The sequence below is a fragment of the Protopterus annectens genome, chromosome 3.part1, assembly GCF_019279795.1.
Source record: "Protopterus annectens isolate FY-2018-M chromosome 3.part1, PAN1.0, whole genome shotgun sequence".
NCBI classification, from domain to species: Eukaryota; Metazoa; Chordata; order Ceratodontiformes; family Protopteridae; genus Protopterus; species Protopterus annectens.
In genome coordinates this window covers 425,219,485-425,239,378 of record NC_056732.1, presented here as the reverse complement: position 1 = coordinate 425,239,378, position 19,894 = coordinate 425,219,485, and the positions used below count along the sequence as shown (strand labels likewise).

The following is a 19,894-nucleotide window of genomic DNA, read 5'->3' as shown; positions in this document are numbered from 1 at the left end:
CTACTAATCTATATCTGTATAAAAAAAGTTCCCAGCAGACCTACAGTCTCTCTGAATTATCCTCTGTGCAGATGGCATAGTAATCTACCAATCATGCCGGTCTAAATCTGTCATAGATGAACAACTTCAGCAAGACCTCCAAGGCCTCAACAACTGGCTAAATTCCAGACAATTGCTTCAAAATAAAACTAGACAATTTGGAACCTCACAAAAGTTAAAAACTTACTCTTATCATCTGAGATTTACAGGATAACCCCCTAGAGAGTATCCTATCCTTCAAGTACTTAGGAATCTATCTCTACTCAAATCACAACTTTCAGGTTCACATACAAAAAAAGACAAAGTGAAGATTGACCAAACTCTGTTTTGTTCCTGCAAAATTACTCACATTCTTTCTTGTGCAGGTAGAGATGCAATAGAAAAAGGCATACTCATGTACTTATGGCTCAACTTGTAAATGGATTCCTGGTCATTGCCTTAGTCTCTAAGAAGAGCCTTACCTCCCTATAATTTATGGCCAGCAAAATACACTGTTTCATCTCATGCAACAAAATGAGAGCACCACTGCTCAATAATCCAGAAAGATCCAGAAAGCTAAATGGTTTCCAATGCAACAAAGACCAGAACTGCTAAATCTCACACTCATATCTGAACTCTAATCAAAGCTCCTTTAGATCTCTAACAGGAAGATATATAATGATGGAAAGATCCCCTAACCTTAGATCCCAGCCAGACCACATCTCCTCTCTAACACACAACTTTCAGTACAAAAAATGCAGCAACTACAGTTTCTCCATACTTGGTCCTAAACTTTAGAAATCTATAGCATCAAACATCAGAGAATCTACCTCCCTCCCATACTTTAGAAACTCTCTTAGACATCACTTGTCTAAAACAGCAGAATGCCTCTGCTTCTCATGCTCATGGCATAACCCTTCCGTAAGTCCCACTTACTTATATCCTGTGGGCTGAGACTAACTAGTACAGTACTAACTGTACTAGTACAGACTAACTAGTATTAGTCTCTCTCCCACATTTCCTTTATTATGTCTTTACACCCTCATTGCTTCTCTCGAGCATGAGCACATCTCCAGTAAACTCTTATAATAAAGACATTCTTGACCTAAAGCAACTATGCATATGGAATAATTTAAATGTATATTCGTCTATAGGATGGGATGGGAAGGGATGTATATAAATGGTAACAGACTAATTTCCTGTTCTGGTATAAGTTTCCATGGAGTGTGTGCTCTCAGAAATTACAAGCTTACTCATACAGGAGCAAAAGCAGTAATTTCTTGAAACAGCTGTGTAATGTTCTGTGTAGTTTCTCCATTCGCCATATTATTATCACTGTGGAGTTGTTATATATAGAACTTTTTTTATTTGGTGACGTTAAGGTGCATATTATTTCTAAGGTTCAAGCAGTCAGGAATGATAACGTTATTTTTATATAATCATCTCTCAGCCTTAGATAATGGCAGCACCTTAAATGCATAAATCTGATATTACTGATGGAGAATGGATAGAAAGGAGAGATAAGCTGCTTTACCGAATTGATGTTAAATGAAAAAAAAATCAATGAAATTTGATAATCTGCCCTGAAGTTGTGTAAACACAGAGTACATAATATTAAGGGGTTGCTGTTGGGCTTCTCCTGCTGCAATGGGTTTAGAGGGTCTTTCATGTTCCCAGGGTTTTTTTTCACCCCATAAACAAAAAGATTAATTGGCTTTCAATAGTAAAAAAATAATTTGGTTCAGAAAGAAAGCTTTATTATGTGTAAACATGGTGATAGCCCACCTTACGTTGCAATATTTTTAAAAAACATATGGATGATCAATAGTATTAGTACTTATTTTGAAATCCAAAGCTAATGGTATAGGATCTGTAGCATTCTTGATATGCAAGTATTTACTAAAATTGTTTGATAATTAAATCAGCTTTTCATTGGAATCTGTAAAGTTTTTAAAAGACCTCTATAATGCATTGCCCCCAACCATTCTCTCTCTCTCACACACACACACACACACACACACACACACACACACACACACACACACACACACACACACACACACACACACACACACACACACACACAGTGCCCTCTTTTTCAGCCCAGGATATTTTGTTAAAAAGAAAAAAAAAACAGTTCACATTTTCTATTTCTAAACAATTATTTTGCTCTAACAAGCTAACAAACTACAGTAAACGATAACATTGTCTGACACTGACACTGTGCAGGGCATAAATTTATCTATAATATGATACAACACCATATCTGCTAACCTGTGAACTGTATTATTCCAGACATATAACACATCTGTGCTCAGATGTTAATGTTCTTTTGTGATTCATTAAAAATGTATTTCACTCTCTGAAATGAATGACCAAGTTATCTCCATGCAGTCCAAGAAAACAAAATGATATAGATAAACTTTGTATCTACTTATCTTAGTTGAAAGATTCCTGTAATATTATTTTGTCTGCGTGCTTGTTTGTGTAAAATATATTAAACCATATTCCCCATGATGAAAAAGTTGAAACGTATCACATTTTAGTTAGATACCACATAATATTGGTTTTGTTGTGACACACTCTGTTGACTGGTCACTTAACCATATTACAAATGAAAAAAAAAACAGGTCCCAGTTTATTTTGTATCCCATTGATATACAAACGACTTACACCTTCCATATCAGTAAATGAGTTCAGAACTAAAGACAAGACAAAAATCGATGTAGTCCAGTTGAAATATTTGTGCTTAAGGAGAAACGTGCTCCCTTTCTTATAACACCAGTGAATGCTACTAGCAAAATATTTCAGTCTTTTCTTCTACAATATAAAAATTGTCAGACTTACGCAATCATTCATGTTTGATCACCCGTAGTGTCCACTGTACTGTTATGGTGGATCCAAAACCAACAATGTGAACAGGAAGGTAAGTCTTTCATTCTTACCCTGCAGAATTGTTTTCCTTCTGCTTCATTCCCAAGAAGTCATTACAGGCATGCGGTGCCAACCTTATAAAAGGGGTCTATATAAGAAAGTCAATGTTCCAAAAGAGCGAACGCTCTTACATCGACACCAAATACGCGAAGCCACAGAATGTCGAACAGCAATTTTTTTCCCCAGGGAAAAAAATCGCTGGGCCATTGTCGTGACTTTGCCATTTCCTCCACTATGGTGCGATCTCGGAGTTGGTATATTTAAGTAGGGGGATGTGGGGGGGCAAGCCCCCCACTTTATTTTGTCTTTGGATTTGTTTTTTGTTTGTTTTTTTTTCCCTGGGGAAAAAAAATCTCTGTTTTGTACATTCGACTTTCTATGGTTTTGCGTATTTTGTGTCGATTTAAGAGCGTTCGCTCTTTTCAGACTTTGACTTTCTAACATAGACCCTTATAAAAATGCTCATTAGGTCACTGGTCATGTCTCCTTTTATAATCTTAAATAAAGTCTACTGCATGGTGGATGTAATAACCCTATCTTTATCCTGCCCCCTCTCTTTTTCTCTCTCTCTCATGGAAAGTAAGGTACAAAATGACAAATGAAGTCTTGTTACTTCAGATAAGAATCTACAGAACAAAGCTATCCAAATCCCTAGTCACTGGCACTCATTGATACCTCTACAGTAACAACTAGCTGGGAGTCATTTCTTAGGTAGCACAATTAGTTCTAACCTATTCCATGTGAAAGCATGTCGTAATAAAATAAGGTGACAGAACCTATAAGAACTGGTATACCTCTCCTGTTATTTGCAATAGTATGAAAAGCAATTGGGTACAGAATGGCATTTCAGTATTTAGAAGAACTATAGAATGTATCAGAAATCAATTAATAAGTTGGGCATACAAATAGCTGATGAAGGTGCATTTTCTTAAATCTAACTCATGACATGTTGTTTTCTAAATCTAGTTGCTACATAAAATTAATATAATGCAACTGCAATATTTTTTTCACCTAGAACTACCCATACAAATCATGAAGCCAGCAGCCTTTTCAACATCATCCAGCTACCCTCTGCTGCTTGTCGTGTAAGTATAATTTATTATTATTAAACTGTTTCAAGAAATATTCATTTAAATGATTTCTTATGCATGGTGATAGCTGTGGAATGAGCTGATGTCAAAGAAATAGTAACCTGGCTGTTGTCACTCACATGCTGTATACTGAGAGAGAAAGAACATTTAGGAGTGATACATAGTGAAGGAATTGAAAAGCAATTCCCAGGGCAATAATGTCATACTTGTTAGAAAGAACAGGAAAAATAATGCATAGACGGTATAAGTAACTTACAAATGAGGTTTCATGTAAAACAGAAACCCTCCAACAGGGGCATACACTTTTAAATGTGTGGCATATTGTACAAGGACTTAAATTAAATGCTAAAAATGCAACATAGTCATGTTTGGCAGACAAATATCTCTCCAGCATATCTCATTGACAATACCCCACTTCAAAATGAAAATGCAGTTAGAGACCTGGGAATCTGGGTTGATAATGTCCATTGTTTTGATCAACATGTAGCAATGCTTATAAGAAATACTTTTACTTGGTGCAGGTGATCTGCTAAGGGAATATCATCCAGATCTAAAGAAGTTATTGTCAACTTGAATTAAGCAATAGCCATACCAGTTATAGAATACATCACCCTGTTTTGGGATATACCTACCAGACATATCAAACAGTTGGAAGGACCAAGGACCAGAGACTTAAAATCTCTAATCTACCAGAAAACACTAGAAGCACTTGTCCTCTTTTCAGTGTCTTACTGGCTCCTCAGAGGTGACCTATGCCTTGCCTTCTGAGCATTCAGCAGCTCAGTACTCCAGAATCTCTTACACCTTCACAAATGATGCAGTCACAAATACCAGAATGAGGGATCTAATTCTGCTCTAACAAATCAGCAAAACAAAGTGGAGAGACAGATTTGTTACTCAGCTTCTCCCTCATCATTGCAATAGACCCCACCCCCTGTAGTAGATAAAGCAGAGCATGTTACAGTATCTTCCTTCAGATAGTACTTAAATAATTGAATGAGTATTTAAAAATTCACCTCAGGTTCGAATGGCCTAGCTGTCTTTGCAAGTGGAGGAACATTCTAGGATGTTAACTGGCAAGACAGGCATAATGGTCACATGACTATGATTCCTATGAACTGATTGCAAAATGTGGAGCCAATAGCATAAATGAGTGAATTAGGGACCAGCTTTTTACTGACCTTAAAAGAGCTACTGAATAAGCACAAGCAGTTTGTATTCATAAATAATAAATATATGACAAAGGTAAAGAGTGAAAGTCTAACCCCAAAGTTAAGAAATTAATGTGAGGAAGGGCAGGTATTTGATAGCTACTTTACAAAAGGAAAGAAGTGATTGGATTGTACAGCAAACTTTGCCATTCATTGAAGAAAACAGCGTCATTAGCAAAAATATGTTAAAAAACTTTGTTTTTGACATTCTTGTGATGTTAATTTCCAGGTAAATTAAGACAGAACTAAAGTAAGGTTTCCTGGAAATTGTGTTAGTGTATAGAGGAGATAGTCATATAAGTTGGAGAAACATAGCACTGGTATACAAGGAGAAACTAGGCTGCATATAAATGAAATGAAACAAATAAAACAAAAAGTGAATCATTTAATATTGACATGGTATTGGAGGTATTATTAATAATCCCTTTACTGACAGTAAAAAAGTAGGGGATATATGCTAGTTTTCTTTACCCCAGTGTTCCCTACACATTATGTCACCCTGCAGTGATATCAAGTTAGCACCCCCAAGAGTGTTACTCAAACTACCAGGAGTGTTACTCACACTACCAACAATGTTACTCACACCACCGGGAGTGTTATTCACACCACCAGGAGTGTTACTCACACTACCAAGTGTTACTCGTACTACCAGGAGTGTTACTCACAGTACCAAGAGTGTTACTCACACTACCAAGATGTCCACTTAGTGTAGCATGACTGATTTAAGTGATGCAAAAATTATGTGATCACACCATATTTTCTCATTGGAGGTAAAATTCCATGGGACTAATCTGTCCAAATCCATTGCCTAGCAGTTCTCACAGAGCATAGAGCAGTGATACAGATTTAAGAAATAGAAAAGTAGCTCCCAGGGCAGCAATACCAGACTGGCTATAAAGACCATGGAAAATAATAGGTAGACAGTACCATTAACTCATAAATGAGGTTTCATGTACAACAGAAGGAGGCTTACATTTAACATAGCCTAAACAGCTTACATACCATTTAATTACTAAATGAATTTTCTTAAATGTTCTGATGATTTTCAGTAATTTTTTACTGGAGTATGTCTTTACTGCAAAAACAATGTAATTCATACTATCACTGTTTGAAATGTGCCACTTATAGACACAAACATTTTAATATCAGCATATACAAACTGACACTGTTTGAAATGTGCCACTTATAGACACAAACATTTTAATATCAGCATATACAAACTGACACTGTTTGAAATGTGCCACTTATAGACACAAACATTTTAATATCAGCATATACAAACTGACACTGTTTGAAATGTGCCACTTATAGACACAAACATTTTAATATCAGCATATACAAACTGACACTGTTTGAAATGTGCCACTTATATGCGTGGATGGTCAAGAAAAGGGTTCAAATACTCAAGTACGTATAGCTGCAAGCATAATCATACATAGAAACATACCTGTTGTCACGAAATATAAAGCAATATAACTAAACACTATGTGACTTGATTTAGATACAGTAACAGGTTCATAGGATTATAGATATATACTAGGCTAATGGCCACAAGGGCCTTTTTAAGCTTAGCCATGTATCCCAAATATATCTAAAAGTTGGGTGCCCTAGAGATTATTTTTATGGATATGTGTAAGCTAGGGCATGCATGGTGACATATTTATAGGCTGCCTCAATCCATAAGATACACAGGTGACAAACTTGGGTGAATTTAATATTTCCCATCCACCAGTTAAGGGTTTTCTCTGAGACACATACTTGTCCCTCCAACATGTACTATTTATGTCACAAGCAAGGTTTAAGTCCCTGGATCGGGTAGCTCTGATGCTATTTGTTTTGCAGATATGCAAGACGCCCAGCAGGGCAGAATCCTGGGGTGCCTTGTATGCCAGACATAGATCATCCCTCACCAGTCTGTAGGAGACAGAGTATAGGGATAAGGCTTTAAAGTGATCTGCACAGGAGATGTTGTTAACACCCTGTGTTCTTTTTGTGAGGAACCTCTGTGGATGTTTGAGTTGCTGCATGTGACTGGTCAGTACATACTGAAGTGGGCACTGATGAATGCTGAATACAGTGGAACGAGGACTTCCTTGGAACTAGATGCCATACCTTTGCTTATAAGTCGAGCAACATAGAATGATTTCCTTTCTATCTTAAACACATTTCAAAACAACAAAAGAAATCAAATTAAAACAAAACCTACATCTGCTGTCACCAAAAAAATAATAGTTTATTCCGCTAGAGTCTCAGCTGAAATCTTCAAGGCAGGACATAAAAACCCAAACACTCAATTAAAATATCTACACAGTAAAAGGAAATGATGCTATAAATCAATTAACAATTAACCATTTGAAAATATTATATTTTTGTATTTTGAAATGTAATACTTTGATTACTGATGGGATATAATTGGAAAACATTTTTAAATGTTGGTTATTAATTTTTTACATCATTTCATTTGGCTCTGTATATCTTAGACACATGTTGGTCAAAAGCCATGTTAATGTCGACTTACCTTCCCAAATTCCTAATTACTGGGTCTACTTTTGAGGTAGTTTCCAGGGGTAACTGACTTCCCAAAGGGTACTATTATGCATTTGTTGGTATTGAGTTTTAAACCATGTCTATGGCAACAGTTATTTGCCTGCATTAGGCCTTCTTGGAGGATGTTAGTGTTTTGGGGGGGGGGATTTATGATTGCTACCAGTTTGCAATCATCAACAAACCTGGTTATCTAGATGTTCTTGACATTGACTTTGACTTCTGAGAAATAGATGTCAAAAGGAGAAGACCAAGCAATGAACCCTGAGGGTTTCCAATAGTGACAGGCTCCTCTGTGGAAGTGGACTGCCCCACTCTTGTTTCCTAGATCCTGTCTGAGAGCCAGCAGGCAATCCAGCATTTAACATAGAGTTTATTCTTAATTCCACTTGTTTGCAGTTCCCGAGTGGGGTATTGTATCAAATGCCTTGGGTAGGTCAAGGTAGTGGGGGTATTGTATCAAATGCCTTGGGTAGGTCAAGGTAGTGGGGTATTGTATCAAATGCCTTGGGTAGGTCAAGGTAGTGGGGGTATTGTATCAAATGCCTTGGGTAGGTCAAGGTAGTGGGGGTATTGTATCAAATGCCTTGGGTAGGTCAAGGTAGTGGGGGTATTGTATCAAATGCCTTGGGTAGGTCAAGGTAGTGGGGGTATTGTATCAAATGCCTTGGGTAGGTCAAGGTAGTGGGGGTATTGTATCAAATGCCTTGATTAGGTCAAGGTAGTGGGGGTATTGTATCAAATGCCTTGGTTAGGTCAAGGTAGTGGGGGTATTGTATCAAATGCCTTGGGTAGGTCAAGGTAGTGGGGGTATTGTATCAAATGCCTTGGGTAGGTCAAGGTAGTGGGGTATTGTATCAAATGCCTTGGGTAGGTCAAGGTAGTGGGGGTATTGTATCAAATGCCTTGGGTAGGTCAAGGTAGTGGGGATATTGTATCAAATGCCTTGGGTAGGTCAAGGTAGTGGGGGTATTGTATCAAATGCCTTGGGTAGGTCAAGGTAGTGGGGGTATTGTATCAAATGCCTTGGGTAGGTCAAGGTAGTGGGGTATTGTATCAAATGCCTTGGGTGGGGGTATTGTATCAAATGCCTTGGGTAGGTCAAGGTAGTGGGGTATTGTATCAAATGCCTTGGGTAGGTCAAGGTAGTGGGGGTATTGTATCAAATGCCTTGGGTAGGTCAAGGTAGTGGGGGTATTGTATCAAATGCCTTGGGTAGGTCAAGGTAGTGGGGTATTGTATCAAATGCCTTGGGTAGGTCAAGGTAGTGGGGGTATTGTATCAAATGCCTTGGGTAGGTCAAGGTAGTGGGGTATTGTATCAAATGCCTTGGGTAGGTCAAGGTAGTGGGGTATTGTATCAAATGCCTTGGGTAGGTCAAGGTAGTGGGGTATTGTATCAAATGCCTTGGTTAGGTCAAGGTAGTGGGGGTATTGTATCAAATGCCTTGGGTAGGTCAAGGTAGTGGGGGTATTGTATCAAATGCCTTGGGTAGGTCAAGGTAGTGGGGTATTGTATCAAATGCCTTGGGTAGGTCAAGGTAGTGGGGGTATTGTATCAAATGCCTTGGGTAGGTCAAGGTAGTGGGGGTATTGTATCAAATGCCTTGGGTAGGTCAAGGTAGTGGGGGTATTGTATCAAATGCCTTGGGTAGGTCAAGGTAGTGGGGGTATTGTATCAAATGCCTTGGGTAGGTCAAGGTAGTGGGGGTATTGTATCAAATGCCTTGGGTAGGTCAAGGTAGTGGGGGTATTGTATCAAATGCCTTGGGTAGGTCAAGGTAGTGGGGTATTGTATCAAATGCCTTGGTTAGGTCAAGGTAGTGGGGTATTGTATCAAATGCCTTGGGTAGGTCAAGGTAGTGGGGTATTGTATCAAATGCCTTGGGTAGGTCAAGGTAGTGGGGTATTGTATCAAATGCCTTGGTAGGTCAAGGTAGTGGGGGTATTGTATCAAATGCCTTGGGTAGGTCAAGGTAGTGGGGGTATTGTATCAAATGCCTTGGGTAGGTCAAGGTAGTGGGGTATTGTATCAAATGCCTTGGGTAGGTCAAGGTAGTGGGGGTATTGTATCAAATGCCTTGGGTAGGTCAAGGTAGTGGGGGTATTGTATCAAATGCCTTGGGTAGGTCAAGGTAGTGGGGGTATTGTATCAAATGCCTTGGGTAGGTCAAGGTAGTGGGGGTATTGTATCAAATGCCTTGGGTAGGTCAAGGTAGTGGGGGTATTGTATCAAATGCCTTGGGTAGGTCAAGGTAGTGGGGGTATTGTATCAAATGCCTTGGTTAGGTCAAGGTAGTGGGGGTATTGTATCAAATGCCTTGGGTAGGTCAAGGTAGGCAGTATGTGCAGTTTTGCTGTTGTCCATTGCCAAAGTGACCTTCTTGAAGAAGTCTGCCAGATTAAGTAGGCATGGATCTCCCTTGACAAAACAGAACTGGGATGGATACCGTACCTGGGGCTTCCAATGTCATTATTAATCATTAGTGCTTTTCATTGATAAGTATAAGAAATGCATAACTTAAAAACGAACCTTAGCTGCCATTATTTCAGTTGTTTTTTTTTCTAACCTTTGGCATGACATAGCCTTAAGTAATTTTTTATGACATTTGCCAGGAAGAAAGAGGTCATTGTATCCCTCTACTCTTCCCTTATTAGGCCATTCATCAAGTACAGTGCCCCATTTGGCATGTACCTCACTAGACACCTGCAACAACTGGAGAGGCCACAAAAGTACCTCACAAAGAGGATCCTAGGCCTTAAACACTTGTCCTATATGGGCAGACTCAAAAATCTCCAACTATTCTCTGTCTCATATTGCCTATTTAGAGGCGATCTCTGCTTGACTTACAAAGCCATGTCTGACCCAGCTCTGTTAGAAATGCTTCATCTAAAGAAATCCCAATCCCTCCACACCACATGCTCCAGAGACCTCAGCCTCATTACCACAATTAACAGAATGTGCTGGAGGGACAGGTTCATAACCCAGAGACTGCCCATGCTATGGAATAGACTTCCCATACATGTCAAGCGGAGTGCCTCACTGGCCCTCTTCAAGAGAAATCTTGATGAGTGGATGGGAAATAGAAAATTCACCTTGGGGATCCCTCCAGTGGCTCTACTCAACAGAGGCACTGGGAACTAAAGTCGGGTGGCACGATGCCAGGGTAATCCTATGGGCTAGGCTTGTAAAGGCCTCAGGGCCATTAGCCTAGTGCACACCTATGAACCTATGAACCTGTCAGAGTAATGTTGAACACCTATACCTCTAACGCACAGTATGCCTAGACATTTTTGGATTTGAGAATAGTTTTCTAACATACATAAAGAAGGCTTTGTATTTATCCGTTTCCTTAGAAACTAATCTCCATTCATAGTTTGCTTTACTGTTGCTTATGTTGATTTTCAGTTTCTTGGTAATATTGTCACATACTGTCCTAAATATGGGGAGTTCTAGTCTTAGTGTACAGTTTAAGTAATGTTTTTGTCTCTTGTTATACAGTTTGTTTCTGTTACTTGATTAACGTTTAACTTCCATTTTAAATTTCCTATTGTATTTGTCTCCATTTGGGACTGCTAAATCTATGCATTTCTCTGAGAGGACATAAAGCTCCTTAGTGAAGATGGCTATTGTAGCAGAATCAATGGTACTGATGTCATGGGCTAACTCAGAGTTCTTCATATAATTGTACAAGGTTTGCCTTTTTGAAGTCCTTAAATATGAAGATGTTGGTAAAATGAGGCTTGATGGTTTTGAGAGTAAATGTCACTAGTTTATGGTATGCCATATATATATAATTTGGGCAAGGCTAGCACATACTTTCTTTTTCTTGAGAAGAGTGTGTTGAGCAGATGGAAAGAGTACTTTGAGGGGCTGATGAATGAAGAGAATGAGAGGGAGAGAAGGTTGGATGACGTGCTGATAGTGAATCATGAAGTGCAGTGGATTAGCAAGGAGGAAGTAAGGATAGCTATGAAGAGGATGAAGAACAGAAAGGCTGTTGGTCCAGATGACATACCTCTGGAAGCATGGAGGTAATTAGGTGAAATGGCAGTGGAGTTTTTAACTAGATTCTTTAATGAAATCTTGGAAAGTGAGAGGATGCCTGAGGAATGGAGAAAAAGTGTTTTGGTACCGATTTTTAAGAATAAGGGTGATGTGCAGAGCTGTAGTAACTACAGAGGGATTAAATAGATCAGTCACAGCATGAAGTTATGGGAAAGAGTAGTGGAAGCTAGGTTAAGAAGGGAGGTGATGATTAGTGATTAGCAGTATAGTTTCATACCAGGAAAGAGCACTACAGATGCAATGTTTGCTCTGAGAGTGTTGATGGAGAAGTACAGAGAAGGTCAGAAGGAGTTGCATTGTGTCTTTGTGGATTTAGAGAAAACATATGACAGGGTGCCTAGAGAGGAGTTGTGGTCAGGAGTGTCAGAGAAGTATGTAAGAGTGGTACAGGATATGTAAAAGGGTAGTGTGACAGCGGTGAGGTCTGCGGTGGGAGTGGGATGCATTTAAGGTGGAGGTGGGATTACATCAAGAATCAGCTCTGAGCCCTTTCTTATTTGCAATGGTGATGGACAGGTTGGCAGACGAGATCAGACAGGAGTTCCAGTGGACTATGATGTTTGCAGATGACATTGTGATCTGTAGTGAGAGTAGGGAACAGGTGGAGGAGACCCTGGAGAGGTGGGGATATGCTCTAGAGAGAAGAGGAATGATGGTCAGCAGGACTAAGACAGAATATATGTGTGTGAATGAGAGGGAGGATAGAGGAATGGTGAGGATGCAAGGAGTAGAGGTGGTGAAGGTGGATGAGTTTAAATACTTGGGATCAATAGTTCAGAGTAATAGTGAGTGTGGAAAAGAGGTGAAGAAGAGAGTACAGGCAGGATGGAGTGGGTGGAGAAGAGTGTCAGGAGTGATTTGTGACAGACGAGTACCAGTAAGAGTGAAAGGGAAGGTCTACAAGAGGGTGGTGAGACCAGCTAGGTTATATGGGTTGGAGACAGTGGCATTGACAAAAAGGCAGGAGTTTGAGCTGGATGTGGCAGAGTTAAAGATGCTAAGATTTGCACTGGTTGTAACGAGGGTGGACAGGATTAGTAATAAGTATATTAGAGGGTCAGCCCAGGTTGGAAGGTTTGGAGACAAAGCCAGAGAGGCAAGATTACATTGGTTTGGACATGTGCTGAGGAGGGATGCAGAGTATATTGGGAGAAAGATGCTAAGGATGAAGCTGCCAGGTAACAGGAAAAGAGGGAGACCTAAGATAAGGTTTATGGATGTGTTGAGAGAGGACATGCAGGTGGTTGGTGTGACAGAGCAAGATGCAGAGGACAGGAAGAAATGGAAACAGTTGATCTGCTGTGGCGATAACTAACTGGAGCAGCCAAAGGAAGAAGAAGAAGAAGAAGACTGTGCATGAAAGGTCATAGTGGCTCTTGAATGAAAAATGAGCACTTTCTTACATTTACACCATAATCCTACCTGCTCTTCCTGCAGTTCATGCTGTGGCTGTAAGAAGGATATGCAGTGAGTTGTTGGTTGAGCATTCTTGCTAAGCTGCATTTATTGATAATAAGTAGTGGGGCTCATTATGCACACACACTTAACAGAGGAGTGAAAGCTCTGTTTCTGAATCCCAGGGTACTTCATATACATTTAAGTTTACCTACTATAGCTTACAATGATCTTTCTTTAAATATTTTGGATGTACTCAGTAATTCAGTCAATGTATCAATTTTATTTTAATTTTTTTTTTTGTATCAATTTACACTAAACTGTTGGCAGTCCTGAATCCTCTTTGGAAACATAATATGCATCTTTTGTGAGAACCTTTATTTTTACTTTTTACTTGGGACTACATTTTACATTTTCTATGTCCCATCTTCCCTCACTTATGATGTATAACATCTTTCAAGTTACAAATTTGTGAGGTTTAATTTTTATTACTACAATAGTAGCAATTTTTTTGATTTCTGTAGTTTCACCTCTATGTATCATGCTGGCATGCATCTCAGCTGCCATATATCTCTGTCACTTTTGAACTCATTGTTATTCTTAATGTTTTGTAAATAAATTCAGTTCAAAATGACAGCCTTCTTTGGAAACTTCCTTGAGAATATCACTACTAAGTCTGTTTCTTAGTGGCTTATCCAGGTGTATATAAGTCTGTTTCTTAGTGGCTTATCCAGGTGTATATAAGTCTGTTTCTTAGTGGCTTATCCAGGTGTATATAAGTCTGTTTCTTAGTGGCTTATCCAGGTGTATATAAGTCTGTTTCTTAGTAGCTTATCCAGGTGTATATAAGTCTGTTTCTTAGTGCCTTATCCAGGTGTATATAAGTCTGTTTCTTAGTGGCTTATTCAGGTGTATATAAGTCTGTTTCTTAGTGGCTTATCCAGGTGTATATAAGTCTGTTTCTTAGTGGCTTATCCAGGTGTATATAAGTCTGTTTCTTAGTGGCTTATTCAGGTGTATATAAGTCTGTTTCTTAGTGGCTTAACCTGGTGTATATAAGTCTGTTTCTTAGTGGCTTATCCAGGTGTAGTATATTACTGTTTATTTCATTATCGCTGCATATTGTATCACAGTTTTATTGGCATTTCTGTTCCAGTGATTGAAATGAAAGCTTCCTGCTATTTTTAGGAGCTTCAGTTCATATGATTTTTCATAAATCCTAAACACAGATGTCATCAGATGATGCATGTTCTAAAGATGTCCAACCCATAAGACTGAATAATATCGCCACTTACCTTCTTCAGAAATGGTGTGCACTATGAATCACTGTGCAGTTCTTTTTGTATATGCTAACCATGACTCCATAGCTGCCATTCTGTATTTGGTTTATTAAATGTTGACAACAAAATATATGAGATTACTGGCAATTAAGCACTTAAGAAAAGCACAACCTGGAATGGCTGTAACAGAAGAACTATTGCTGAAAGTTTAAGGGCCACAGTTGTCATCCTTATAACAGTAAGGCTGAAAGTATGAATATGATGTGTGTGTGTGTGTGTGTGTGTGTGTGTGTGTGTGTGTGTGTGTGTGTGTGTGTGTGTGTGTGTGTGTGTGTGCGTGTGTGATTGTGTGTGTGTGTGTGTGTGTGTGTGTGTGTGTGTGTGTGTGTGTGTGTGTGTGTGTGTGTGTGTGTGTGTGTGTGTGTGTGTGTGTGTGTGTGTGTGTGTGTGTGTGTGTGTGTGTGTGTGTATCTGGATAGACAGATAGATAGATAGATAGCTAGATAGAGATAGATAGATAGATAGATAGATAGATAGATAGATAGATAGATAGATAGATAGATAGATAGATATGTACTAACTCCATATCTATGGCAACTCTGAGTATTTCTTTTTGTCTGAAATATAGAGATCTTGAAAGTTAGCATATATGACTTGGGTGCAGCTGGATGGATGAAGCCCTAGCTATGGCCCATGTGGCCTGGATTTGACTATTGGCTCAGAAGTCTGAGGTCCAGCAGGGAAAGGATAGGTGTACCTGTCTTAGGTGGAGGGGAAGGCTAGGTGGACATGCACTTGCATGCTCCTAATGTTAGATCAGTGGTGGTGTCTGGGGACATGTAAGGACATTTTAGGACATAGGCAGGCGACATTGAATTAAACACCACTGAGGCAGACTGATATGCTACATGTCTGCTCTTAGGTTAGTATAGGCATACACAGGGAGAAACAGAGAGATAGAGAGCAAAGACAAAGCCCCATGGCAGCAATAGGATGCTCCACTGGGATGTCTCAGTCTCTTCACAGTTCCTGAGTATGCGATAGAATATGTTTGGGGGAATGTGTAGGTGAGGCTTGTAGACCCAGCAGGTAAAGAGATACACTGGTGGCAGGTAATGGCCAGCTGTAGAAAGAAAAATATTCCTCCCCCAGAAATATGTAACTTGAATGGCACAGCCCACAAAAATTACATGGGTGTAGCCTCTCCTCTGAAAAGAAAATTAATGACATTAAAAGGAGTTTCAAGACTCACTTCCTTGGCAATTGCACTTTATTTTTTGCAGTTGCAGGACCTTCAAATATATGACTCATACTTCTTTTTTTTTTTCACAAGTTTTTTTTTTTTTTATATAGAAATAGAATCATACAATTTTATTACAATAATAAAAAATAGGTATTATTATAATATTCAACAAAACAACTAAAGTATTTACAAAGACATCCACTACAATCAGATCAATTAATTAAACTAAAATACTGTGCTATTGAAATTAGAATTTTTTTAACAAATTTTGTAAATTATCATATACAAGTGTGATGTTTGTTTTTCTAGTTGTTCTCATTCTAATTGTGCATATTTCATATTCATTATATTCACACATTTTCATTTTAAATTGAACGAATCCAGTGATTCTGAATTAATTTATTTAGTTTTTATTTTTCTAAGCCACTGCTAGGATAGACCATAAAAAAGGGAAGCTTTTTCTTTTTAACACATTGTAGGTGTGTGTTGAATATAATAGACTTAGAAATAATGAAATTATCTGTAAAAAAAAGCCTGCAAAAATTCATTAATTGACTTCCAGTATTCTCAAACTTTCATACAGTCATAAACATATGAGAGCAATTTCTACATTATTTCTTACATCTCTCTTATCTATATTATATATTATTATTAATTTTATTCATCATCAAAGGTGTATAAAAGATGTAAAATAAAAATGTATATGTATAAAGTCTCCAGACAATGGAAGATGTAGTTACAGGGGACCTAAAACGCAATCTCTTCTATCCTTATACCTTTAAATATTCATCAACAATGTTCTTTTAAACATTAGCTAGAAAAAAAAGAAATACAGGAAACAAAGCATAACTTCATAGTTGTACAAATATACTAATATAAGTAATTAAATAAATAAAATCAATAAAGTCAGCTAAGACAGCATACCCATTAGTGTAGCTAGGGCATGGTGAGAGGGCAACAGTTCCAGGTTCAAACTATTAGGGGCACTATCATCCAGTCTTGATCTCTCTTTAATGTAATACTGGCTTTTAAAATGTGGTATTGCATTTGCGGTCAAAGCTGAGCATTGTAACACTCCATGTGTGGTCTAAACTGTAGAAACTGCTTGCTACAGTTTAAAAGTAAAAAAACAATCTTGTTTTTGTTTTTTTAACTAAAACCTGAGCACTGTAGCACTCAATGCAGGCAGTGTATAAAGAGTAATAACTGTTTGCTACAATTAAAAAAGATTTTTTTTTTAAAACTAAAACTGGAGAACTATAGCATTTTGTGCAGTCAAGGTATAAACTGTAGCAAACGGTTTGTTACAGTTTAAAAGAAATACTTTTTTTTTTTTTTTAAATATGTTAAAGGAAGTTTGGGGGCAGGGCACAAAAACAGGACTTAAATGGCTGGGGCTGGGAGGGGCATGTCATGCAGCCGGCCACCTGGTTGTTGTGCCACTAGAAGAAATATCTGTTTTCTTTTTTTTTTTTTTTTTTTTGCTGCTGGGGGCTGCCCAGTCACTTATGGTTTATTATTTTTTATTACCTCTTTTTTTCTTTTTTTTTGGTCTTCACTTGAAGGGCTGAGGAGGTGGGATGCTGGTTCATAACTCTGACTCAAGGCACAAATTGAAACAGCAACACTTCTGAGCATATCCCATGTACCAATAGGATAAAGGGTCTACACTGTCACTGAGAACAGCCATATATCATGAGACAAAATTTGAGATCCACCCTACATGGTAGTTAGATGGGTAATGGATTCACAGATGGCTATGTAAAGGAAAATTTATAGTGCAGAAGCTCTGAAGTGTCAGGGTTATAAGGTTCCTTCTGAACTGGCTTCAGATTGTTGTGAAAGAGCAGAAGGTTTCAGCTGTGCTAAAGTTTTCTATATGATGGCTCTTTGTAAGTCAGACCTACTGCAAAAGCTTTAGTAAATGTTTTGCCCACAGAACACATAACCTTTATGACAAAACAGGTGTAGGCAGACTTGATCCATTCCTTATCTCGTACAGAATATTTTAGAACATAGACCTCCCATGTTTCCATTTTGCTAATGCCATTTGTAGCTGCACAGTTACAGAGCTCCAATGAGTATAGCTTTTTCAAATCATAAAGGTTGTTACCTTAGGTGTGAAACAGGTGAATACAACATACCTCTGTAATGAGGTAATGACTTAGGGAGAGAGGCAGGTGTAATGGCAATCTGTCGCAACAGCAACAACGGAGTTATTGCTATAACTCAACCCATAACTTGAAAGAGAATTTCCACAAAGTCCCATAAGAAGAAATTAAGCTTAAAATGACCTCATTGCATGTAGAAATTATATACCTGCATATGCCCACTCATTCAACATAAACAGCAAACCCTATGGATTGATTGATTGACTGATTAAGCTAGATTTTATGTATTTATTTATTTATTTATTTATTTTTGCTTCTTCATGCCTGGTGGTCATCTGAAACCCCAGCAGAGTAAAGCATGCACCCCTCTGAGAGCATGACCATAACAAGTTAGCATGGCAGTTACACAGGCAGCCACTATGAGTATTTTACGCCTATTACCCTTTAACATTCAAGGGATGAACATGTAATGGACATAGCACAGGTGTGTTACACATTTTTATGAATGATATAAGCCTGAAAACACTATTTCCCCCTCACCTCTTTCACCATCCATCTCCAAAAGGCACACATGGCAGCCCAAAGGTAGTCCTTATCCTCACTGGACCTCTCCCCATTTCCTGTTTTTCCTTTTACAGACAGCGACAAGTACTCTGTACCACTGCAGGTATGACTTGGCTTATAGGACTATGTGGAACAAATTAGGTACTCCTGTCTCCACCAGCAGACATTAATGGTATACATGCATCTGAGATGAATGCCTCTCTACTTTTTCCTAAGAAGAGATAAGCAGAAACAGAACCATAATTCTTTTTCCTCTCAACCTTAATTCACCTGCTGTCAGGCTAGTAATGAAGTCTAAGAGAGGTCAGTCATAGCCAGAGATTTTTCACTCAACACCACAGAGAGTTGAGTTACCTGGAACATAACATCTATTTTTAATATTTCCAGTGCTTTGCATGCTTGTCTCAATTGTTTCTTATTAAATGCTAGTGGGTGTTTCTTGAGCTACTTGTTTATGGACTGTTTATAGACTACATCATTCTTCTAAATAATGTACCACAGTTCTTCTTCCTTTATTAAACTACTATTTTGTAAAATAAAATGAAGGTGCTTACATTTTAAAACAATGTATGATTTTTCTTTATTACAGTGACGGGGCACCTGGTAGTCAAAGTGTGACAGAGGAATTTAAAGTTGATTGGACCACCGTACTTGTGAGCCAGTTTGACACTGTTGTGATGAAATTTGATGGTCGAGGCAGTGGCTTCCAAGGTACTAAACTTTTACATGAAGTTAAAAGAAAACTGGGGAGTTTGGAAGACAAAGATCAAATAGAAGCCCTTAGGTAAGTGTATGCCATTATATATACATCATTTTATATAACATATAATTCTGACTCAATTTTTGTACAGGTAGCATCTTGCAGTCTTCATAAGTGTCAGACACAGATATTTACCTCCATTTTCTGTTTGGGTACGTATGCACAGACCATGCCTTTTGAAACATGTAAAATATACTTATTCTAAATACCTAATTAAAAATGCTTCCACAGCCTAGTAGTACTGAGTTTCATGACCCTTGCCTAGAATATGCAGCTATGTCATGGTTTCAAAAGGGCTATGAAAATGGATACATGTGTGACACTCAAAACCCACCCTATAAGTACAGGAGTGGCCATCTTCCTTAGCAGCAACACCGGAGGCCTGAGCCATTAAGGGAACTTTGGTCTTGACACCAGTAGTCTGGGAATTATACATTTGTTCCACCATGGTGGCTAGATTTAACATTTCCTTGAATATGAATTATAGGAAATATTGTTATAAAGGGGTTTACATTTTCAGCAGGCATTGCTTAAATTGTCAAATATGGATCTGTTGGTGCTTTCTTACAACTAGCTTAATGTGACACCCTCTTTATCTACTTATTTATGTATTTATTTATTTATTAATTAACATTTGTTTTCTGGGAAAGTCTGATTGGACCACAAAAGCCCATT

General features: G+C 38.3%; 1 protein-coding gene across 1 annotated transcript in view; it reads left to right on the top strand.

Moving 5' to 3' along the window:
• DPP6 (dipeptidyl peptidase like 6) overlaps window positions 1-19,894 on the top strand; it is a 2,722,860-nt gene that overhangs the window by 2,509,054 nt on the left and 193,912 nt on the right. The window contains exons 19-20 of the mRNA XM_044066886.1: window positions 3,968-4,037; window positions 19,049-19,243. Of these exons, the coding sequence (XP_043922821.1) occupies window positions 3,968-4,037; window positions 19,049-19,243 (265 nt within the window). The remainder of the gene's footprint in view (window positions 1-3,967; window positions 4,038-19,048; window positions 19,244-19,894) is intronic.